The sequence below is a fragment of the Saimiri boliviensis genome, chromosome 3 (genome assembly GCF_048565385.1).
Source record: "Saimiri boliviensis isolate mSaiBol1 chromosome 3, mSaiBol1.pri, whole genome shotgun sequence".
Taxonomy (NCBI): Eukaryota; Metazoa; Chordata; class Mammalia; order Primates; family Cebidae; genus Saimiri; species Saimiri boliviensis.
The window spans coordinates 87,122,461-87,148,697 of NC_133451.1; the positions used below are offsets into that span (position 1 = coordinate 87,122,461).

At 36.9% G+C, this 26,237-nt stretch overlaps 1 protein-coding gene across 2 annotated transcripts in view; it reads left to right on the forward strand.

Annotated features, from left to right (window-relative positions):
- The window catches only part of SMARCAD1 (SNF2 related chromatin remodeling ATPase with DExD box 1), an 84,629-nt gene that overhangs the window by 8,243 nt on the left and 50,149 nt on the right, over positions 1 to 26,237 (forward strand). For both annotated transcript variants that reach the window (XM_010340147.3, XM_003929544.2), the window contains exons 3-5: positions 8,723 to 8,900; positions 18,212 to 18,380; positions 20,724 to 20,790. In XM_010340147.3, the coding sequence (XP_010338449.1) occupies positions 8,723 to 8,900; positions 18,212 to 18,380; positions 20,724 to 20,790 (414 nt within the window). The remainder of the gene's footprint in view (positions 1 to 8,722; positions 8,901 to 18,211; positions 18,381 to 20,723; positions 20,791 to 26,237) is intronic.

Sequence of the window (26,237 nt, forward strand, 5' to 3'; positions counted from 1 at the left end):
ATGTTGTAGCATATATCAGAATTTCCTTCCTTTATAAGACTGAATAATATTTCATTGTGTGTATATACACATTTTTTTTATCCATTCATCCATTAATGGACACTTGAATTGCTTCCACATCTTGGATATTGTGAATTGTATTGCAGTGAACATAAATGTTTAACTATCTCTTTGAAACCCTGCTTTCAATTCTTTTGGTTGTATGCTCAGAAATGGTATTGCTGGGTCATATGGTAATTCTATATCTAATTTTTTGTGGAACCGCCATACCGTTTTCCATAGTTGCTCCACCATTTTACATTTCTGCCAGCAGTGTAGAGGGTTCCAGTTTATCCACATCCTCTCCAACCCTTGTTATTTTCTGTGTTTTGGATAATAGCCAACATAATGGGCATGCATTTGTATCTCAGTGTGGGTTTTGTGTTGATTTTTAACTTTAAATCCTATCTGAATTTAATTTCATTATAGGGACTAAAGAAAGGGTGATAACGTTTTCTCCTTTGTTCATTATTCCCAGTTATTAGTCAGTTTTCCATTTATTGAAAAATACTTTTTCTTACATTAAAATGTCATGATTATAGTCTAAAATAACATTTACTTCTAATTTCACTGTTTTATGACCAGAGAATGTGGCCTGTAGTATTTCTTTTTTGGGGAAATTAACTCAGATTTTCTTTGTGGCCCAATATTTAATTAATTCCTATAAAAATTCCATGGGTGCTTGGAAAGAAGACATAATCTAAGAATAGATTTAATTATATGTCAGATTAATAGGTGAATTTTATTATATCTTTGTTTTCAAACTGTGGATCATAAACATTTATTGTGTCATAAAATCAATTTCTTGGATCCTGACTAAATATGCATGACTACAGTTTTTAATGGAGTAGAACAAATAGAAAATTATCAAAGTGTATCAGTTATAGTAAGAGCTTCTCCCATTTTCTTTCAGTTATACCTGTGAATCTAACAATCTGTGTGCTTAGAATAATAAACTGAAATATGTCTCTTAAAATGGGTTTCAGTCAAAAACGTTTGAAAAACACTGTTCTAGATCTTGTTTATTTTTGTGCTCTTGCTTTGTTAAGAGCATAGAGAAGAGTTAATGCCTCATATTTGTCTCTGTTGACTTTTTGCCTTATATATCCTGCAATATTTATGCATTTCATTATTAGTATAGAGTTGAGATGTGTCAGTTATGTATTTATTGTAGGTATAAAGACCGTTATTTAAAAGTCCCTCTTGAAGGTTTAATACTTTTGCCTTGTTCAATATTAATTGCATGGCTTTCTTTTCCTTTACATTTTAATTAAAAAAAAATTTTTTTTTTTTGAGACAGTCTCACTTTTTCACTCAGGCTGAAATGCAGTAGCGCCATCTCGCTTATTGAGACCCTCACCTCCTGGGCTCAAGTAATCCTCCTGCCTCAACCTCCTGAGTAGCTGAGACCACAGAAGTACACCACCACGCCCAGCTAGTTTTTATATTTTTGGCAGAGACAGGGTTTTACCATGTGGCCCAGGCTGGTCTGAAACTCCCAACCTCAAGTGATCCACCTGCCTTGGCCTCCCAAAGTGTTGGAAATACAGGCATTAGCCACCACGCCCAGCCTTCTTTATGTTTTACGCTTTCTTTTGGCTTAAACTTGAAATGGGTTTTTTCCCTTGTTTCATCTTAGGAAGATGTATTAGAAACTACTCTTTAATCTTGTATTTAGCGTATTACTTGTCTTTTCTAGAGCATTCTTTAGAGAGTTTGATTTGTCTTTTGTTAAGATACTAAAGGTATCTTCCTGTCTATGACATACAAATTAAGACTACAGAATTTACAGTCTGTTGTCCTGGTAATAGCTTTTTTTTGAGACCAGGTCTTGCTCTGTCATCCAGGCTGGAGTGTGGTGGTGGGATCACAGCTCACTGCAACCTCTGTCTCCTGGGTTCAAGCAATTCTCGTGCCTCAGCCTCCCATGTAGCTGGGATTACAGATGCGCGCCACTCTGCCTGGCTAATTTTTGTATTTTCAGTAGAGACAGGGTTTTACCATGTTGGCCAGCCTGGTCTTGAACTCCTGACCTCAAGTGATTTGCCTGCATTGGCCTCCCAAAGTGCTGGGATTACCGATGTGAGCCACTGTGCCTGGCCATGTTTTGGTAATAAAATTTTTAAGAGGGCAAATATGTGATGTGTTTTAGTTGGCATTTGAAGGAACTGCCTTGAAAATCAGTTGCTATGTTAAAGGATTGAACAGCGTAGAGCAATACATGATTTGAATATCAGAAATGGCAGGATTTTATCATTCTTCGGGACAGGTGTAAAGGCTTATGTGTTTTTATTCTACTTTGGGAGATCACCTTTGTTTATGAATTATCAAATTGATTTAAACTATTTCTGTGTGAATTCATAATCTCCCAGTAGTGATTTTTTTGTTTGAATGAGCCTTAATCTCCCACTAGTGATTTTTTTGTTTGAAAGAGCCTTGATCTTGGACCACTGGAAAGGCGAAACCAGTGGCAAGCTTGTTTTATGGTAGACTTAGATATGAGGATGGGTAAAGGGTACTGGATAAACTTGGGATATAAGATTGTCTTCTTTTATGCATACCACTAGTGGGAAATTTCATGTGGAATTACTCCCTAGGGCCGTGGAGTCTTCTTGCAAAGGCTAGTGATAGAGGTTCCCATTATCCTTGGTAATGAGAAAATATCTTTAAGTTAGCCTTTCCTATTGTTTTTAGATGAAAGAACAGACTGTTTTCCCTCCTGTTCATTTAGCATTTTGTATATTCTCTCATTGCATAAATTATGCTTATAACATAGTTATTCATGTACATGTCTACCTCACTCCTATTTCAGAAGGGCAAGTTGAACTGTAGCTTGCCATTATTTTGCTTTAATATCCCACCTCCTGCTACAATGCCTTAAACGCAGTGTTCTGCATGTGTCAGCATTGAATAGTAGCAGATGTCTTTTCTTTATAACTGTTTCTGCTTTTCTCTGTTCTTTCCTCTGTTTTTATAGTTTTCTTTTTTGCTTCCTGTTTCCTTTATGACACTACTAAAAAGTGCTTATTTGCTTTGAATTAAAAAGCATCATTGCAGCAGGAATATCTTTTTAGGCATTGGCTCTGAGCTATTTTGCTGTTGCTTACTTCTAAAAATAGTCCAAATAAACAAATCTAAGTGTTCAGCACTCTAATTCTGATTATTGATGTACTAGTAAGTTGATGTATTATAAACAAGCTTTTACTGTATCCCATCAGTTTTCTAAGTGTAGTCTGTGAACTTCTGAGCGTTCACTGAACCTATCTGAGGATGTCCACAAGGTCAAAACTATTGTTATAATAATATTAAGACACTACTTACCTATTTCACTATATTGATATTTGCACTGAAGGTGCAAAAGCAATCATGGATAAAAACTGCTGGTGCCGTAGCACCACAGATCAAGGCCAAGGCTTCACACTGTTCTAGCAGTCAGCGTGTTCTTAAAATTGTGTAAATGCCAGTTTCACTTAAAGAGTCTAGATGAAGCAGTAAAAATTATTAATTTTATGAAATCTCAACTTAGGATATGTCTTTTTAATATTTTATGAAACAAATGTGAAGTACATGTTATTGCATGCTATGCAACAATGATCTTAGGGGAAAGCATTTGAGCAATTGCTTTGAGCTAACCAGTCACTTTTCTTTCCCAGAACACGACTGATTCACAAAGTGTGGTTATACAAACTTAGGAATTTGGCAGATGTTTTCTCAGAATAAACAAAGTGATATAAAAGAAAACAACACAGTATTTATTGCCGTGATAAAACCCCAGTTTTCAAAGGAAAGTTTGAATTTTGGAAAACTAGTGTCCATAACTGTGAGTTTGACAGTTTCCAATATTTGAAGACATTTCTGATAGGCTCAGTGGTGGTACTAAGAAAGTAATTTCTAAATATAATATTATGAAACGTGTCAACATTTGGAAGATGTGTATTACTCAGTGAACCAGTATTTTCCAGATGACCCAAGCACAATGTTAGGAAACAATACAGGGTTAATGGTTTTAATATAATAGAATGCAAAATGTTTTTTCATATGGTTCCAGATTCCACATTGCAACTAACTTTAAGAAATTACCACTTGTCAAGTTTGGGTTTAGTATCAAATTAAAATATTCACAATAATCTAAAAAGGCTATGAAAATACTCCTCCTTTCTCCAACTGCATAACTTTGTAAGGCATAAATTTTTTATAAAATCAAATGGAAACAGTGTATTGCAACAGATTAAAGGTAGAAACAGATACGAGAATTCAGCCATCTTTTATTAAACCAGAGATTTTTGACAAATATGAAACAGTGTGGCTCATCTCACTAAATAAATTATTTGTGGCAGGGACATAGAGTTTTCATGAAGATACTGTAGGTGAGGCAGAGATCACGTCCAAGTCCCCTTCAGCTCTTGTGTGAGCTCTTTTGGCTGAATCTAGAAACCAGAACAATACCAGGAAGGTAAAAAAGAAAAGCATACCATTTTGTTAGGTTTATGTATACATGGAGATCTTCCCAAGAGAAATCAGAAGAACTGACGAAAGCAAGAAGATTTTATACTTTTTAAGACGACAGTAAATTTGAGAAGAAATGATAGGACAAAGGGGATCTGGCAGTGGGCAGCAAACTTCTGGGGGAGTCACTAGGAGACATATGAGGGGTGTCAAACTGGTGGAAGATAAGTGTTACTTTGTTAAGTATATTTAATCAAGTTGGATGCAACCCGCAATTCTCAATCACTGATGATAAGGGTTGTTTTCTCACCCTGGTATAGGGAGGCTACCCGTCCCAGAGGAGCCTTCCTGACTTGCTGCATGCAAGAAAAGATGGGTCAGCTACCCATTTCTGAAACTACAATTTCTCCAGTGTTGTCAGTTCAGAATAATGAATGGCTTGGCATATTTTTGAATAACATGTCTTTCACGCCTTCAATATATTATTTATGTTAATATGTGAAAAGTTTGGTTTTAAATACATAAATATTTAAACATTCAGTTTTAGTTTTATTTTTTAGTATGGTAAGTATCAGAGATAAAACTGACATAAGGAAAGGCTCATTGGGACCTTCAATTTTTAAGAGTACAAAGGGGTTCTGAGTTGGAGAAATGTATCTTAGCTTTTCCTCACCCACCTACCCCCTACATTATGCTATTTCCTCTGTTAATCACTTGCCGAGCAGGCTGTGAGGATGACACTTGGTTCAGTACAGTCTATATGTTTAAGATATATATTTTGAGAGTATAGTATATCTGATAAAAGTGCTAAGTAATTGAGTACATGATGGGAAGTAAGCAAAATTTTATTTTTTTCTGTTTTTTTTTTTTGTTGTTGTTGTTGTTGTTCTGTTAACTAAGCATGTTAAAGATTAATTTTAAAAATTGGGGCTGCATGTGGTGGCTCATGCCTATAATCCCAGCATTTCAGGAGGCCGAGGCGGGTGGATCACCTGATGTCAGGAGTTTGACACCAGCCTGGCCAACATGGTGAAACCCCATCTCTACAGAAAAATAAAAAAGTTAGCCAGGTGTCGTGGCGGGCGCCTGTAATCCCAGCTACTAGGGAGGCTGAAGCAGGAGAATCGATTGAACCCAGGAGGTGGAGGTTGCAGTGAGCTGAGATCGTGCCACTGCATTCCACCCTGGGCAACAGAGCAAGGCTCTGACTCAAAAAAAGTAAGTAAAATAAAAATTGGTTTGTCTTCACCATGTATTTTGTACTACAGTGTGTAAAAGGGAGAAAAACAAAGAAAAGGTGAATTAAAAAGTCACATTCAGAAAGTTATAGTTCTCCTAATCCTCACTAATAAAATTTTTAGACATCCCTACAGGTGAAAAGATTATTCCTCATTTTTGATCTGTAGTCCAATGCTCTACCTCTAAACTTTACCCACTTCTGTATTCATTTTTTTTTTTTTTTTTTTTTGAGACGGAATTTTGCTCTTGTTACCCAGGCTGGAGTGCAATGGCGCGATCTCGGCTCACCGCAATCTCCACCTCCTGGGTTCAGGCAATTTTCCTGCCTCCTGAGTAGCTGCGATTACAGGCATGTGCCACCATGCCCAGATAATTTTTTGTATTTTTAGTAGAGACGGGGTTTCACCATGTTGACCAGAATGATTTCGATATCTTGACCACTGGGCCCAGCTGTATTCATTTTTTTTTTTTTTTTCGTTTTTGTTTTTGATACGGAGTTTTTGCTCTTGTTACCCAGGCTGGAGTGCAATGGCGCGATCTCGGCTCACCGCAACCTCCGCCTCTTGGGTTCAGGCAATTCTCCTGCCTCAGCCTCCTGAGTAGCTGAGATTACAGGCATGCGCCACCATGCCCAGCTAATTTTTTGTATTTTTAGTAGAGACGGGGTTTCACCATGTTGACCAGGATGGTCTCGATCTCTTGACCTTGTGATCCACCCGCCTCGGCCTCCCAAAGTGCTGGGATTACAGGCTTGAGCCACCGCGCCCGGCCTGTATTCATTTTTAATAAAGAGGTCAGGCACAGTGGCTCATGCCTGTAATACCAGCACTTCGGAGGCCAAGTCACGCAGATCATGAGGTCAAGAGTTTGAGACTACCCTGGCCAATATGATGAAACCCCGTCTTTACTAAAAATACAAAAATTAACTGGGCATGGTGGCAGGCACCTATAATCTCAGCTACTCTGGAGGCTGAGGCAGGAGAATTGCTTGAACCTAGGAGGCAGAGGCTGCAGTGAGCCAGGATCATGCCACTGCACTCCAGCCTGGGAAACAGCAAGATTCCATCTCAGAAAAATAAATACAAATAAATAGAGCTTTTAAAGAAAATTGGACAATTCATTTTCTCAAAGCCTTTTTTTTTTTTTTTTTTTTTTTTTTCCCTGAGACAGAGTTTTGCTCTTGTTACCCAGGCTGGAGTGCAATAGCGCAGTCCTGCCTCACTGCAGCCTCTGCGTCCCAAGTTCAAGCAATTCTCCTGCCTCATCCTCTCGAGTAACTGGAACTAACAGTCGTGTGCCATTACACCCAGCTAATTTTTTTTTGTTTTTTTGTTTTGTTTTGTTTTGTTTTTTGATGGAGACGGGGCTTTACCACATTGACCAGGCTGATCTTAAATTCCTGACTTCACATAATTAACCCGCCTCAGCCTCCCAAAGGGCTGGGATTACAGGCATGAGCCACCATGCCCTGGCCTCTCATAGCCTTTCTAAGGTGTCAGAAAGTAGTACTTTATTGTTGAAGTGTTCGATTGACATGATTAGCTTTAGGCCCCATTTTTGACACAGTAATGTTCTAAATTTTTACTTTTTTGTATTTTTAGGTTTGTGACATATCAGGAACACTTTGTAAAATCAGAGTCTAAAGTATCTTTATACTTAACTGTATAGGCGTTTGGATTGTAATTTTATTACTTTGTATATGACGATAATATGTAGGTTTCTTTATGTTTATGGCAATTAATGTAGCTGTGGTTATTCCAATACAGAGTTGTTTGCTCAACTTGCATGCGGTGTTTATAAAATTGTTCTTTTGGAAAAAAGTATGATTTGCTTTTTACTGTTGTTTCTAGGACTGCATTGCTTAGGGCTCTTTCCTTGGCTTGTAAGGTGATCTCCTTCCTGCCTTTTCTTCATATGGCCTTTCCTTCTTTTGCATCCCTGGTGTGTTTTCCTTTTCTTATAAGGACATCAGTCTTATTGGACTCAGAGCCCATCCTGTAGGCCTCATTTTAATGTAATCATTTTGAGGGTCCATTTCCAAATACAGTCACAAAGAATAGGACCCACCCACATAATCTCATGTAAGCCTTAATTACCTTTTTATTTATTTATTTTTTTTTTTTTTTGAGACGGAGTTTCGCTCTCGTTACCCAGGCTGGAGTGCAATGGCGCGATCTCAGCTCACCGCAACCTCCGCCTCCTGGGTTCAGGCAATTCTCCTGCCTCAGCCTCCCTAGTAGCTGGGACTACAGGCACGTGCCACCATGCCCAGCTAATTTTTGTATTTTTAGTAGAGACGGGGTTTCACCATGTTGACCGGGATGGTCTCGATCTCTTGACCTCGTGATCCACCCGCCTCGGCCTCCCAAAGTGCTGGGATTACAGGCTTGAGCCACCGCGCCCGGCCGATTATCTTTTTAAAGGCCTCATCTCCAAATACAATTACGTTTTGAGGTATTGGTGATTGGAACTTATGAATAATGGGGAGGAGTACACATATACCACATATACAGAAGAGCTAATATTTATGAGATGCTGGCTATGTGTCAGTTACTTAACTAAATGCTTTAGATATATTATCTGATTTTATATGCATATTAACTTCGTGATTATTAGTATCTGTATTTTACAGAGGAGGAAATGAAGACTTAAAGAAATTAATAAGACAAAGAGATGGGATTGGAATTTTGGGCTATGGTGTTCATGCTGTCTCAGGCAAGACCTAAGTGCTACAAAATAAAAGCACAAGAGAAAAGGATTCAAATGTAAAACACAAACCTGTGTTTATTTTGCAATATCCACTAAAGCTTTGCTAGTTAACAACCTATGAAACAAAATTTAACTCCAGCCCTGTTTTCTCTTTAAAAAGTGATGGGAAATTGTGGGTTTATGTTGAAAACAATGGAGGAAATTTGAGATTTTAGCACATTATTGTAATTAACAACAGATTGATTTTCCAGTTGCTCAAAATATTTTTCTCCTTTTTATTCTTTTGCAGAAGATTCTAGTGTTCCAGAAACTCCAGATAATGAAAGAAAAGCAAGTATTTCATATTTCAGAAATCAAAGAGGAATACAGTATATTGATTTGTCTTCTGATAGTGACGATGTTGTTTCCCCAAATTGCTCCAATACAGTTCAAGAGAAAACGTTCAACAAAGATACAGTGATTATAGTGTAAGCTGATTAATAGATTCATTGTATTTGCATGTGTGTAAGATTTTCAAGAAAAAAACCTACCTAATTTGAGGTATTTTGGTGACTTCCCTGCCCCCCCCCCTTTTTTTTTTGCCCCTGCCCCCTTTCTTGACCACATCTTGGTTATTTTCTCTAACTTACAGACATGGAGGGGTGTAATGTGTGTGTTTTCTGGATAACAGTGATTTTTTTGGGCGGGGGGGAATAACAGTGATTTTGAGAGCAGATACTTAATTTCCTTATTATGGAAGTTTTTATTATTTAACTAGTACCTTTATTATTTTTTTATTTTTATTTTTTATAGAGATAGGGTTTTGCCATGTTGGCCAGGTTGGTCTCGAACTCCTGACATCAGGTGATCCGCCCATCTCGGCCTCTCAGTGCTGGGATTACAGGCGTCGGCTGCCGCACCTGGCCTAACTAGTACCTTTAATCATGTGTAACTGCTTTATGACTTATTCTTCAGTCCATGAGTCAAATCATTTTAACGTGTATTGGAAGCACTCTGAACCTAGGCACTGTATTATTATTAGGAATATAACGGTGAACAAACTCTCCCCAACTTCCTTCTTGCCATCATATAGTTTATATTCTAGTCAGGTAGAAAAGTAATAAATAAAAGATGTAGTGTTTCAAAGGATAAGTATTATGGACAAAGGGAAGAGGAGTAGGGAGTTAGGGTCAGGGATTTTTGTTTCCTTTTTTTTTTAATATAGCGATGGGGTCTCGTTGTGTTGACCAGGCTGGTCTCAAACTCCTGGCCTCAAGCAATCCTGCCATCTTGGCTTCCCAAAGTGCTGAGATTATAGGCATTAGACACCACACCTGGCTAGAGGGTCAGGGAATCGTTTCTAAAGAGCATGGTCCGAAAGCCTTAATTGAGAAAACAGTTAATTGAGAAGACAGTGCTGGAACAAAGACCTAAAGGAGGTTAGAAAGTGAACTGTGTAAATGTAGGGGAAAGAATATTCCAGGCATTGGGACTATCATGTTCAGTGACTGTATTATGCCTGGTGTTTTTGAGGAAAGTGGGGGAACATGATGGAGAGTGAAGGATCTGAAGTCATAGCGTAAAGGATGAGGTGGAGGAGGAGCTTCATCACATTAGTTTCATAGGCTGATTGGTTTTTGTTCTGACTGATATGGGAATTCCTGGGAGAATATTGAACAGAGAGGTAAAATTATCTGAGTTAAATGTTTAAAAGGTCTTAATAACTGTAAGGGATCAGCAGTAGTAGAAGCATAAATATTGTTGTATTAACCCATCAAAAAATGATGGAGACTTAGATGAAGCTAGTGCCTGTAGGGAGGATAAGTAGTGGTTAGATTCTGAAATATACTTTGAAGGTGGAGCAAGAGAGGATTTTTTGCTGGATTGCATGTGAGTTGGAAGATAAAGGGGTCAAGGATCACCCTAAGATTTTTGGCCTGAGCAAACTGGAAGAATGGAGTTACTTGTTACCGAGATAAAGGTGACTGTTTCTGGTGTGAGTTTACAAATACCTTTTGAAGGAAAGTCAGCAACTCAGTCTTGAACATGCTATGATTGAGAAGACTCTTAGACATCTAAATGGAGATGTCAAATTGGTGTAATTAGATTTGGGGCATTTGAGTTCCGGGAAGAGGTTACATACCTGAATTTGCTAGTTGACAGAGTATTGGTTTGCTATTTAAAGCCATATGATTAGATGAAATCAGTAAGTGCCACTAGTACAGTATAACTGAAGAAAGGAAGTCCTCTTGGTTGAAATACTGAGGCTAGGGAAACTCTGGATTTTTAGGATCAAGGAGATGAGAAGAAACCTATAGAAGGTTCTAAGAAGGAGCAGCCATTGAGGTAAAAGTCAAAAGGCTACCTGGTCTTCTAGAAAGTAAGTGAAGATAAAGTGTTGTAAGAAAGAACAAGAGATCAGGACTGTATACTTCTGATAAGATGAGGACTTCATCTTAAAGTGAACTTTTCACATGGAGCTATGATAAACATGCCTCATTCTGAAATTTACTCCAAGGTAAAATATAGTGAAGATCTTACATGGTTAATCCTGAGGAAAGTTGATACATTTTGAAAAAATTGTAGAAAAGTTGCAAAAATATAATGCATTATCAATTCTCACAGTCTTTTCAGAAAGAATTACCCATTGTTAGCATTTTCCTACAATCACATTATCACTCTTTTCCTAAATAACAATTATTACTGAACATTTTGCCCCCAATATTTTCACATTTATCTCCTAAAAACAAGGTCATTTCATTCATTTACATATTAACAGTAATATTTCAAACTCAGAAATACCAATTAACACTAGTATAATACTGCTGTTATCTAATATACAGTTCATATTTCAGTTTTGCCAGTTATATCAATAATATCCTTTAAAGCACTGCTAATCAAAATACTGGTTTATAAATAAGGAATATGCCTTAGATTGCAAAAAATCAGGATACTCATTCCTTCAAGACTATCTTGTAATGAAGAAAAGAAACAGCTAAACAAAGCAATGTGCTCAGTAACATAGTTGTTTACATTCTGTTGCGAGTTCCTTATTCTGTCATGGACGGACTATACTTGGAGTTGGAGAATTAGCAGTCAGTCCCTGGACCATATTTTCAGCAGTACTTTATTTTATTTTATTTTATTTTATTTTTATTTTTTATTTATTTTTTTTTCTGAGACGGAATTTCACTCTTGTTACCCAGGCTGGAGTACAATGGCGCGATCTCGGCTCACCACAACCTCCGCCTCCTGGGTTCAAGCAATTCTCCTGCCTCAGCCTCCTGACTGGCTGAGATTACAGGCACGCGCCACCATGCCCAGCTAATTTTTTGTATTTTTAGTCGAGACGGGGTTTCACCATGTTGACCAGGATGGTCTCGATCTCTTGACATTGTGATCCACCCACCTCGGCCTCCCAAAGTTCTGGGATTACAGGCTTGAGCCACCACGCTTGGCTATTTTTTTTTTTTTTTTTTTTTTTTTTGAGACGGAGTTTCGCTCTTGTTACCCAGGCTGGAGTGCAATGGCACGATCTCGGCTCACCGCAACCTCCGCCTCCTGGGTTCAGGCAATTCTTCTGCCTCAGCCTCCTGAGTAGCTGGGATTACAGGCATGCACCACCATGCCCAGCTATTTTTTTTGTATTTTTAGTAGAGACAGGGTTTCACCATGTTGACCAAGATGGTCTCGATCTCTTGACCTTGTGATCCACCCACCTCGGCCTCCCAAAGTGCTGGGATTACAGGCTTGAGCCACCACGCTTGGCTATTTTTATTTTTTTTTTAAAGATGGGGTTTCACCATGATGGCCAGGCTGGTCTCGAACTCCTGACCTCAGGTGAGCCACCGCACCCGGCATAACATTTTTTTTTTTTTTGCATTGGATTTAATTTGTCATATCTCTTTAAGCTCATTTAATCTGAAACTATTTCTCAGTCTCTTTTTGTTTCTCATCATCTCATCATACTGACTTTTAAAGATAATAAGCCAGATTTTTTTTTAGGATTTTTCTAAATTTGGGTTTAATGTTTCTTCATGGTTAAATTTAGGTTAAGTGGAAAGAATACTACATACTACTATATAAATGATCTTGTGTCTTCCTCGATGTGTCATATCACCCTGAGGCATGTGTACGGAGACACAAGATAACCATTTGTCACATTATTGCTGAATTTTGACCACTCAATTAATGTGGCCCCTGCTAGGTTTTGTCTATCAAGTTCCCATTTTTCCCTTTGTAACAATTCAGTTATCTGTGGAGAGATACTTTGAGACTGGGTGATAGTCCTGTTACCTAGCCAGGTTTGACTCAGTATTTTTAGTATCTGTTGATTTTTTGCCTGATTAATTTATGATAATGATGATTGCAAATTGGGGGTATACTAACCAGTGTTCTAGAAGTTACACTTTTATTTGGTAGTCTGTAAAGAAATTTTCCCTATTCTCTCCATTTATGTATTTATGTGGTACAATAAATATTAAAATGAAATTATAGATGTGTACTTACTCAGTGGTTTATAGTTCATTACTATTATCATTCATTTTGATGTACAAATTTCTCAGTTTTGGCATATGAGGGTCCCTTCAAGGAGGCTGTTGTGTGTATTTGAGGGATTCCTATCATTTTCCTTTCCGGCACAAGGTGTTCTAGACTTGCACTTCTCTTTCCTCAAGCCTGAAATTAAAATTAGCTATTTCTCCAAGTAGCTCTGGTTCCTTTTATTAGGAAATGATACTTGGAAGTCTGGAAACTTGTTTTGTGTTCTTTCTTTGCTGCTGGTGAGGTAGGAATTAATGTCATTGCCCTTTCAGCAGAAGGAGCTAGGAAATATAGCAGAAGGACCTAGGACATAGAGGGTTGGAAGAAAGGGAATTGAGGGAGAGAGAAGGAAAAAATGTGAAAACGTGGGTTTTTTTTTTAATCATTTGTTTATGATGATACTGATAATTCTAATCTATCACTGCAGGGCTTTTCTTTGCCTCTCATTCTGTGTTGTCTTCTGACAGTGAGAACCCTGGCTTCTACCAATATCAGTATGTTTACTTATTTGCTCAGTCATCAGGTATGCATAAAATAGTTTTAGAATAGCTACAACCATACTACTTGAACATTAAATCCACTAAGTAGAGTCTGAGATTTGTTTGTAAGTTTTATTTTTGTCTTTAGATTGAGGGTATACAGTCAATGCATTTAGATTATTAATTAATTAATTTAAATGTTTTGTTACTCATTTGAAATCCCATTAATCAGTTTGTATTCCATTTAGGGTTTTTCTCTTGTTTCTTTCTTTTAAATTTTACTTTCAAATGTTTAAAATAATGAACAAGATTCCAAAAATAAAAACTCTACAAAAGATAGAAAAGTATCACTCCCTCACTCTCTTTCCTATCCCTTCTCCATTCAAACCTTAAAAAGTATCACTCCCTCACTCTCTTTCCTATCCCTTCTCCATTCAAACCTTAGAACTAACAGGTTTGTTTAGTTTCTTGTCATACTTTTCCTTTCATGTATTTTGTTTGTTTGTTACTTATACAAAAGATAGCATACTACATGTGTGTGTATTCATTTGTTCTGTTCACTTAGTGTATATGTTTATAACTCCTGGAAATCATATCAGTTCTAGAAATTTTTATTCTTTTTTACAACTCCATAGTACTACATTGTGTGAACGTTTGTTATTTCATTCATTCATTCCCCACTTATCAGCATTTTGGTTGTCACAGTTTCTTTTTTTTTTTTTTTTAATTGCATTTTAGGTTTTGGGGTACATGTGAAGAACATGCAAGATTGTTGCATAGGTACACACATGGCTGCGTGATTTGCTGCCTTCCTCCCCTTCACCTATATCATTGTCACGATGTCTTAACCTTAACATTATTGACATTTGGGGCCTGATAATTCTTTGTTGTGAGATGATGCCGTGTACATTTAGGATGGTTAGCTAAGTATCTCTGACCTCAGCCCAACTGATACCAGTAGCATTTCCCTAGTCAAGACAATCAGAAATATCTCCAGACATTGCCAGATAACCTCTGGCAGCAAAACTACCCCCTCCCCCTACCCTTGAGAACCTACTGATGTAGATATTAGTCAGAAACCGTGGCAGTCATAAAATCTCCTAGGAAGTATTTATAGACAAGAAAGAACGGAAGACAGAATCTTAGATAGCTTCAGCAATTGAAGAAGGTGAACAAAAGAAGAGGAGCCTGTTACAGAGATTCAGAAGGACAGGTTGAAAGGTAAAAGGAGAAGCAGAAGTAATGTTGCAGAACCCATGAGGTGAGGGTGGAACCAAATTTTCAAGGATATATTTGTGAACAATATACAGAACAATACAGGAAAACTTAGATAAGCAAAAGTTTTTATCCCATTTAGCAGTTTAGAATACATTATTGTCTTTAGAGCAGTTTCACTGAGTGGTGGTGCAGAAGATACAGAAAGAGTAAGTTTGAGAACTTGGTAAGAAAAGCTGTAGAAAATCAATCTAATAAAATCTGTGAAATAGAGGAGAGTGTGCTTTTGTTTTCTCTTCTTTCCCTGCTGTGTCCATAGTACCTGGAAACCCTGGCACAGGGAATACGTTGAATTAATTAATTAATGCAATCTTGAGCACATTTCGGGCTGGGGAGGAAGAGCTTATGAAGAGAGAAAAGATTCAAGAGAAAGATAGTAGGTAGACAAAGAAGTCTTGTAGATGTAGAAAGGGCTAGAATGCCTTGGCAGTGTGAGGAGACTTTGTCTTTAACAGGAAGGAACTTCTTTATCTGAGACTGGATGAAAGAGCAAGTGGTCAAGTCTGTTGTTCTTACAGAATTTTTTCTTTTGGTTTTAAAGTTTCAAGTATACAAGAAAATGAAATAGTGTGTAATGAACACCTGTATACCTTCCACCTAGATTTAATAGTTGTTTTCCTTATTTGTTCATTATGTCATATATTATTATTTTTAGCTAAAGTGTTTTAAAGTAAATTACGGACATTCCAGAATTTCTGCCCCTCGAGGGGCAGAAATTAAAACACTTATCTGCCTTCTATCAGTGAACAATTCTCTAATATCATTTAATTTCCACCTTATGTTCAGATTTCATGTATTTTATAACTGATGTTTTTAAACTGAGATCCAAATTACATTTGGATATTAGGCCTTAAGTGTCTCAATCTAGAATGGGCTACTCTCCTTTTTTACTTTTCTGAAGAGATCAAGTCTTTTCTCAGAGAAAATAGTTTTTTTTTTTCTTTCTTTCTTTTTGAGGTGGAGTCTTGCTCTATTGCCCAAGCTGGAGTGCAGAGGTATAATCTTGGCTCACTGCAGCCTCTGCTTCCCGGGTTCAAGCAGTTCTAGTGTCTCAGCCTCCCTAGGAGCTGGGATTACAGGCACCCGCCACCACACCCAGCGAATTTTTTTTATATTTCATGGAGGTGGGGTTTCACCATGTTGGCCAGTCTGGTCTTGAACTCCTGACCTCAGGTAATCCACCCATTTCAGCCTCCCAAAGGGCTGGGATTACAGACATAAGTCACCTCACCCAGCTGATTTTTCTTTTTCTTCATGGCATTATTTATTTCCTATCACTTGTATTTTCTGTAGTCTGGAAGATAAATCCAAGCCATGATGAGATTCATGGTCAGCATCAATATTTATTACGTCACAAAGCACATGAATTTGTTTCATCATTGAGTCTGATCACTGGGTAAAGGTTGTGACAGCCAGAAGAGTAAAGATCTTTGAAATAATTTTAAGGCAGGAATTATAAAAGGATTTTTAACCTGAATGCTTTCATTTTCTTGTCAACTAAGAGGCAGAGTCAAGTAGGGAGCAGGAAGATAGAGGGGCATAATGAAAATTCAAAGTTGAGTACACCTGGAATGAGAACTCTAGGTATAATAATGCAAAGGAAAAACATGTGATTGTCCTGAAATATTTGAAGGACAGGCCTAGTGATAAAGGAAGAGATGTATTTACCTCATCACTTTAGAGCAGTTTCTCAGAGCTGATCTCAGGAAGTCAACCTAGAAGATTTTGAAATACGTATTCTGGCTAGGCATGGTGGTTCACACCTGTTATCCGAGCACTTTGGAAGACCGAGGCTGGCGGTTTGCTTGAGTCTAGGAATTCAAGACAAGCCTGGGAAACATGGCGAAACCCTCTCTGTCCAAAAAACACCAAAAAATTAGCCAGGGTGTGGTGGCAAGCACCTGTGGTCGCAGCTACTCAGGAGGCTGAGGTGGGAGGATCACTAGAGCCTGGGAGGCAAAGATTGCTGTGAGCCAAGATTTTGCATATTCTAGATACGTGTCTAAGAGAGCTATTCAGAAATGGAATTAGCAGCATAGCCAAGTCTGAAGTTGCTGATGTTAAGAATGTGCCTACGTATAGTCCCACCTTGCTTTTATTGTCTCATCTTTATAACTTCTATTAGTTACTGTTCTAGTTCTGATCTCTAGAATGCCTACTGTATTTGAAAACCAAAATTTCAAAATGAGATTTTTTTTTTAATTTAGGAAATAAATGAGTAAAATTTGACTCAAAATGTCTTATAAAGAATAAACATTAAAGATTAAATAGAACAAGAATAAAGTTAGCTGTTGGAGAATAAACCCTCATATGAAATAAATGTTCGCTGTTTGCTGAAGAAATCTTTTGTTCCTGGCGAGATTCTTTGTAGAGTCCAACCCTACAGGTTTCTGTGATAGGGTCATGTACGTCACGTGTCATACAAGACTCAGGTAGCTGAGATGAGGAAGGAGCATAATGCATCAGCACTTTTCCATACTTGTTATGAAAGAACAAAGACATTAAGATTTATATTATTCTAAGATAAAAGAAAACAGGTACAAAAGCAGAACATGAGCTTGACATGAAATGTGACCACTGAAGCACAGCATCACAGAGAGACAATTAAGCCCCTGGATGTCTGCAAGCCTACCTGACAGTGTCAGGCCTAACGCAAGAGCTTGGAGAAGTGGAGTCTTCTCCTAGCTCCTCCAAGGAAAGATGTCTCAGCTATTTTAGACTTCTCCTTTTGTAGCTGGCTAAACAGCAGGTGCTTTCCCAGTGCTGCTGCTCAGCTGGGGCGCCCTCCAGCAGCCCTTATACGGGCATGACAGAGAGCTTAAAGCGTCTTGCGTAAAGGGTCATTCATTTCACAATGTCGCTCCAGATTCACACTTCGACCTGAGAGGCATTAGTAAAAGAATTAAAATCACCTGTGAATAACCAGGATCATGGGTGAATAATAACTACTACGGTTATATTTCTAGTTACTTTCTTCTTCATTACTTATATGGAAATAGGCTGAGGCTTCTGGCTCCTGCCTCGGCACTTAAGGGATCTGTCTCCTGCAATTCTTACATTGAATGGGCCCATTCTGATTTTAACACTTAGATCTTGATCATAGGTAGGCCTGAAAATTACTTTATCTTTGTATCTGTAATTTTCATAATTTTTCAGGAGCTGCATAACTTTGTCTAATATGGAGAGTATTGGTGAGAGTTGAGTAAAGAGGAAGTGGACGTGGAATAAATTTGTATGAATCCTAACAAAATGAATGCTAAGAAGTTCCCTTCTTTTTCCATCCTAGCTCAGGTTGAGATTTTTTTCAGTGTATGCTGATGTTGATAATGTAGATTTTTCACATAACTACACTTAAATGGAAATAAAAGTTGTCTTACTTTCTGACAAGTATAGATTGCATTTACTATTGAAAAGAACTGCAGATGTGTCGTACTATACACACAGTATAATGAAATATTAGTAATACATTAAAATGTTTTTTCCTCTTCTGAAAATATTTTTAGTTCTGAGCCATCTGAAGATGAAGAATCCCAAGGCCTTCCTACCACAGCACATAGAAATGATGATATTTCAGAATTGGAAGACCTTTCAGAATTGGAAGATCTTAAAGATGCTAAACTTCAGACTTTGAAGGAACTTTTTCCACAAAGAAGTGACAGTGATTTACTTAAGGTTATATTCTTTTATAATAATTGGTTATTGTAGCTGTAGCGATTATAAAAATCTTTCCTGCATCCAGTGCTATAGTTAGTAGTGAGTGGATAGTCATTTTTCTAAAGATATCTTATGTTTGAAGATATTAACTATTAAATCTAAAGGAATTAAATGCCAGAAATTTGTGTATCGAAAGTGTTTACTTATTAATAGACAAGGTTATTCATGTGTAAATAATGGAATAATTAAAGCCTTAATAGCGAACATAGGTTGTTCTTGTGTTTGATTGTTTCTAAAATGTATAACCTCCCTATTTCCGCTAGAAATACTCAGAAATGTCAGGAACCACCTCACAAAACTGTGACAAGGGTTTGCAGTGGCATTTAGTGTGCTGGAGGCAGCAATGCTAAACACCCTACAGTACCATGGGCAGTCCTACGTAACTAAGGATCTTAGTCCTCCAGTAGCACTCTTGCTGAGAAATACTACAGAAACAAAATAAATGGGTATGGTTGAACTGTAAAAGTTTGATGTATAGGTATCTCTAATTATAAGAGTAAATTAAAATTGACCAATTAAGTTTTAAATAAAGAATAAATTTCTGAATATTAATAAACAGTCTATCCCTAGCTCTACCACTTATTAGTTAAATGATCTTAGGGGAATCATTTAATTGCAGGTCCTTTGTATTTTCAACTTTGTATCTATTGTTGCTGCTACCACTACCAGTTCTCCCGACAATGTGAGACTTAGTTATCGTATCTGTGTGAACTAGACAGATAACTTTGAAGTGGTAGGCACTAGTATACTGTGGAGTACATACTCTTTTTAAACGGGGTAACTGCTTTCTAGCTACAGCAGGACATGGCCATGTGAGCTATCAGTGATAGCCCATTTTTACTAGATACTCACATTTTTCAAACAAAGCCGTAAGGCTGTATTTTTTTTGAGGACTGGTCACCACTTTAACAGCTATATTCCTGTGCCTAAAGATCACCCATTTAAAGTGTACAATTTAGTGTTTTTTACTATATTTACGAAATTATGCAATTGTCTGCTCATGTGTGTGGTTTTTTTTTTTGGAAACAGAAATGTAGACACAAGGGCTGAAGTATTTCAAAGCGGTAATAAGGAAAGAGCTTCCAATAGAATAAACATGGAGTATTAAAGTATTCCACAGAAAGGGCCGAATCTCAGTTTAAGAATACTTTCACTGATTGCCCATTTTTAATGTAGTTCAAAGGGTTTTTTTCTTACAAAAATATCTTTATCTAATTGTGTAATTTTATTGGAAAAATAGGATTAGTATGCATAACCGAATGTTTAATTAATCAGTATCTGAAATTGTGGAATTTAGTGTATCACACACTCCAAAGCAGAGTAGTCTCTTGAAGTGATCTGTATTTCAAGTGATCTCCTTCATTTCAAGAGATTTAAAGGTAATGTTTATAAATTACTCAACAAAAGGTTTTAGACCTATATAAATGAATTGAAGAGGCTGTCAGATAGTTCTAGGCTCAATAAGAATATGCTTTGGCTATTTTGAAAATGAAAAGGGGCCAATAGGAATATCTGAGCATCCAAGATTAGAAAGAATTAGTGTGGAAGAGAGCACTCTTATTTGATTTGAGGCTACTTGATTTAATATAAAAAGTAGCTTATTTAAAAGTAAGATCTTTTTAAAACAAGTAACTCATTTGAAGTATGGGAAGCTATTAACAGGAGAAAAATAGGGGATTTTAGTTTCTTCTGAAATCTAAAATTACTGAACAGTATAAAAACAGTATATTGGAATAATGTTATATAAGTAATATGTGCATATGTTCTTTAAAAAATTCAAGCAATTCAGAAATAGAGTAAAAATTAAGAGCTCTTATCCGATTTGTCTTGAGCAGTATTATATTTTTTAAAAGAATAGAATTGTGCTTTTCCTCCTAGAAATTCGAAAAAGAATATAGATAGATGTCCGTCAGTCTCTTCTTTCCCTTATCTCTCTCTGCCTGACACACACATGTGCGCATGCACAGAGTACCTGGACATGTTAAGTAGGAAGTTTTGTGTAAAACTTTGTAATTAAAATAGCAAAAGCCTGAAATATACTGTATCTATGTGATTGTTTTAAGTTTCCTTTATAGTAAGGATGAGTCAATTTAATAAATTTTAAAATATGCTTAAATTTCAGACTTTTCACATAAAATCGATTTTCTGAAAATTTATCATGGATTTAGTGAACTTAAATTATGACATACATACTTTCCTACTATGTATATATTTAATATATTCATTCTTAAATATTTCAGTAACTGTGAAGTAATTCTTAAAGTGCTGATTTAAAACATTAATCTTTTCTCATTCTGTTAGTTGATTGAATCAACAAGCACTATGGATGGAGCAATTGCTGCTGCCTTGCTGATGTTTGGTGATGCAGGTATGCCTGAATTAATTTTAAGCCATGTTGATTTATTGTTAAATCATAACAGTACCTTCTCATTAGTATTGCTCTACAGTTTACCAAATACCTTTGTGAATTCTTATAAGAACCTGAGGCATTAATAGTTTGTTTTTTTAAGATAAAGAAATTAAAGCTTAATGTTAAGTAACTTACCTGAGGCCATGCAGTTATTTGGGAACCAAATTTCTAAGTTTTTTGGATTTTTTCTCTAAAAAGGGAAGAAGTTTCTCACTGATAATTTTGCTGCTTTTCTTCAAATCTCATAACAGTAACAGTGAAGTTTTATAGGATATATTTTCTTTCTTTTTAAAGTATCATTTCTAATTGCATTGTGGTTTTATTATAGGTTTACAAATCTTAGTAAGTAGGAACACGGTGTCTTGTGGAAAGTCGTAGCTGGTAATCAGCATTCCTTCATTTAGTAAATATTTTTTTCATGTTTCAGGGCCTTGGGATACAAAAATAAATGCCTTTGAATGAGCTTGCAACATAGAAGCATGTCCAATGTTTTAATAAATGCTGTCTTGATTTTTTTTAACTTGCGTATGCCAAAAAAAGTAAAAATCATCTGACTGTACTACTAAAAAAGTATTTAAATAGTGAAAGCAAACCCACACTTCATTAACCACCTTAAATTATAACTACCTTTTATATAATTCTCAACTTTTTTCCTGCTTATATACACTGGTATACAACACAAATACATTAGGTTACAAAATGTAAATATATTGGTTTGCATCTTTTTCTTTTTTTTTTTTTTTTGAGGTGGAGTTTCGCTCTTGTTGCCCAGGCTGGAGTGCAATGGTATAACCTCGGCTCACTGCAACCTCTGTCTCCTAGGTTCAATTGATTCTCCTGCCTCAGCCTCCCAAATAGCTGGGGTTACAGGCATGCACTACCACACCTGGCTAATTTTGCGTTTTTAGTAGAGTTGGAGTTTCTCCATGTTGGTCAGGCTGATCTCGAACTCACGACCTCAGGTGATTCACCTGCATCAGTGCTGGGATTACAGGTGTGAGCCACCATGCCTGGCCTCATTTGCATCTTTAAAAAATCATTTAATAGCCGAGCGCGGTGGCTCAAGCCTGTAATCCCAGCACTTTGGGAGGCCGAGGCGGGTGGATCACAAGGTCGAGAGATCAAGACCAACCTGGTCAACATGGTGAAACCCCGTCTCTACTAAAAATACAAAAAATTAGCTGGGCATGGTGACGTGTGCCTATAATCCCACCTACTCAGGAGACTGAGGCAGGAGAATTGCCTGAACCCAGGAGGCGGAGGTTGAGGTGAGCCAAGATCGCGCCATTGCACTCCAGCCTGGGTAACAAGAGCGAAACTCCGTCTCAAAAAAAAAAAAATCATTTAATAATTTGTCGTGGATAGCTTCATATTCCTCTGTGACTACCCACAGGATTAGTTTATTAACTGTTTCCCTATTAATTAGCACTTACGTTTTCATTATTTCGTTATTATAGTACTAAAGTAAATGACCTTATACATAAATACAACAAAGATTTATGTAGGCTACATTTCAAACTAGGATGCTAAAGCAAAGTGTATGCACATTTTAAATTTTATTGTCTACTTCCATCTTTGTTAAAGATTTTGCCAGTTTATACTTTTATCAACAGTATTTTTGTGAATGCTCATTTTTTAAGTGTATTCTTTCTACTTTTAATGTTTTTGAGGTTTATAGTATGTACAAAATAGAAAACAATATGTGTTCCCATGGATCCATCATTCTTCTTCAACAATTATCCACCTTATTTTTCTTAAACTAAGGGGATTGTATTGGAGTAGTTTCTTTTTTTTTTTTTTTTTTGAGACGGAGTTTCACTCTTGTTACCCAGGCTGGAGTGCAATGGCGCGATCTCGGCTCACCGCAACCTCCGCCTCCTGGGCTCAGGCAATTCTCCTGTCTCGGCCTCCTGAGTAGCTGGGATTACAGGCACGCGCCACCATGCCCAGCTAATTTTTTGTATTTTTAGTTGAGACGGGGTTTCACTATGTTGACCAGGATGGTCTCGATCTCTTGACCTCGTGATCCACCCGCCTTGGCCTCCCAAAGTGCTGGGATTACAGGCTTGAGCCACCGCGCCCGGCCTGGAGTAGTTTCTACATAAGATTTTATTTTGTTCGTATGAAATATTTAAATTTCTAGTTTCCTCCAATTTGAGCAAGCAGACGGTATTTTGTGGATGCTACCTACCTTTATGCTTTTATCAACAGTATGTTTGTGAATGGTCATTTTTGTAAGTGGATTTTTTTCTACTTTTTTTGAGTTTTAAAATATTTACAAAAATAGAAAACATGTGTTCCCATGGAGCCATCCATCATTCTTCTTCAACAATTATCCACCTCAGTTTTCTTCCACTAAGTGGATTATATTGTAGTAGATTCTACATAAGATTTTATTTTATCCATATGAAATATTTTAAATCTTGAATTTCCTCCAGTTTGAGCAAGGAGACAGCATTTTGTGAGTGCTACCTACACAGAATATCAAGATTCTTTTTTGTCTTCTACTTATTATTAATAGCTGTGTGACCTTCAGCAGTGTTGCCTGACTCTTCTTTTTTCCTTAGCAGTAAAATAGTATAATAGTGCCAAACTCAAAGGTTGTTGTGAAGAACTGATAAAGTTAATGTATATTTTTTATTATGGTGCCTGGTATATAGTGAGTACATACTAAATGTTAGCAGCTATTTGTTTAAGGATTATCTGATGATAAGAAAAATGTGACAGGAGAATGTTAGCTATGTCTTCCTCATTAGTGCTTCCCTAGCAGCTTCTGAGCTAGGATTATGCCACTGCACTCCAGCCTGGGTGACCGAGCAAGACCCTGTCTTTTATTTTATTTTTTTCTTTTTTTAAAACAAAAGCTCCTGAAAATTGATAGGCTCAATGAACATTTGTTGAGCTGCAGAATAGCTTGGGAAGTTTTGCAGCTTCCCAATACATTCTTGCTCTCACATTATCTTATTGTCCATAAATATTCCATTAGAAACAGGTTGTGGAATTAGATACTACTGTGGAATTTATTCTACAGTAGTATCTAATCTTTTTTTCTCTTGTACAATTCATCTTATTCAACTTATTTATTTAACAAATATTTTGTATGCTTCTTTTACTAGGTAGCACAGGCTGTGCCTTAGGTACTGAGGTTGATGAAACAAAGTGGATGCAACCTCTGCCCTCAAAGAGTTTACAATCCTCATTAAATATATTTAACTTCAGCTGAATTTTTTCTTCTTATTCTTGCATTGTACCTCAGATTATTTCATTTTTTAAAAAAGTTAAAAGGCAAATTACAAGGAAACAAAAAATCGGGATTTTCTTGTTTTTTTAATTAAAATTCCTGCTGCATCATGGAATGAACAGAACAGTCTTATCAGACATCTTTATTTTTAGGGTAGCGTACTTTGAGGTAGCATATAGAATGACAGCTTTGTCTAACCTTGAAGATAAGGTTAATCTTCAGTATACTATGTCATTAAGACAGGAAACTATTTTCAGCATTTTAGGAGAATTTTCAACCAGAATTTTAAAAATACCTGTAAGTGATCTTTAATAGATCCGCAAATTGTGATGCTTCACTTTTTTTTTTTTTTTTTTTGAGACAGTGTTTCGCTCTTGTTACCCAGGCTGGAGTGCAATGGCGTGATCTCGGCTCACCGCAACCTCCGCCTCCTGGGTTCAGGCAATTCTTCTGCCTCAGCCTCCTGAGTAGCTGGGATTACAGGCATGCACCACCATGCCCAGCTAATTTTTTGTATTTTTAGTAGAGTCGGGGTTTCACCGTGTTGACCAGGATGGTCTCGATCTCCTGACCTCATGATCCACCCGTCTCGGCCTCCCAAAGTGCTGGGATTACAGACGTGAGCCACCACACCTGGCCACTTCACATTTTTTTAATCACAAATTGCTGTCTTATAGACAGTATCAGCCTGCATATCAAACAGTATTCCTTTCAATGTTTTTGTTTATGTATATGTTCCTTTTGAAATGCTGATCCTTTTGAAAGTTTTTATTTATGAATATGAAATTACAGAAACAAAAAAAGTATACCCAAAGTTTTTACACGACTTCAGAAGGTAAGAGTACGAATTTATTGATGTTGTCAGGAGTCTCTTTAGCTGTTCTGTTGTGTTTTTTTGTTGTTGTTGTTTGTTTGTTTGTTTGTTTTGGTGACAGTCTTACTCTGCCATCCAGGCTGGAGTGCAGTGGTGTAGTCTCAGCTCATTACAACCCCTGCCTCCCAGGCTCAAGTGATCCTCCCACCTTAGCCTTCCAAGTAGCTAGGACTACCGGCATGTACCACCATGCCCAGCTAATTGTTGTAGTTTTTGTAGAGATGGGGTTTTGCCATATTGCCAAGATTAGTCTCGAACTCCTGAGCCCCAGCAATCTGCTCACCTCAGCCTCCCAGCGTGCTGGTGCTGGGATTACAGGAATGAGCTCTGCACCTGGCTTCTTTTCTGTTTTTTTAAGGAAAGAATTCAGCATGTCTAGATGATGTGGCAAAATTATCTAGTTTGAAGCTTTTTTTTTTTTTCAGACTTAAAATATTACATTTAGAATATTTTGGTTAGTATTTGTACTGACATGAATACTTTGCTTTGAAATGTTAATAGCATTCCATTTTATTTTGTAATAGCCATGTTAATGAAATTTTTAAGCTGACTTGTATTTATTTCAGTTTCATAGTTTGGGCTCTGATATGATTAATGCTGAAATCGTAAACCTTTGTAATCTTAGCAGGTGCTTTCATAGTAGCACAACAATATGTCTGACAAATTTGTTTCTGAAAGCAAAAGTATTTAAGAGATAAATGTATACAAGATGTATAGTAGCATATGTAGCTCAGGTTTGTTTTCTTCCCATCACAATATGCAGGTTTCATGTTACTGCTGTGCTCTGTGTTATATTCTCTTGCTTTTACATTAAGAGCATTTGTTGCTTAAGCCCTCTGTATCTCCATCCTCCTCATTTGTAAAATAAAAATGTTACCTACTTTGTAGGTTTCTTTGCGGAAAGTAAATGAAACAACAGTTTATAAAAGACTTTGTGCAAAGCCTCGTACATACTAGACACAGAAATTATTGGTGTCTGTGATGATATTCAGATAATTTACACTTGGTGGGGGTCAACTTTATTTCACTGCTCAACACTCAGCCACTGGGAAGAACCACTCCCTCATAATGTTACTCTGTAGAATTACTCAGGAATTTCGAGTTGTATATTTTTAGATTAAATAACATAATGGTTTATGAATATAGTATTATAATGATTTCTACTTCTGAAAGACTGCAAAGAATATTTCCTTTTTTTCAGTTCAGTCATGTCAAACAGCAAACACTGGGCATGATATCAAGAGAACTGTCTAGTATTCATTATACATTTTTGCCTTCGTTTTACATTAA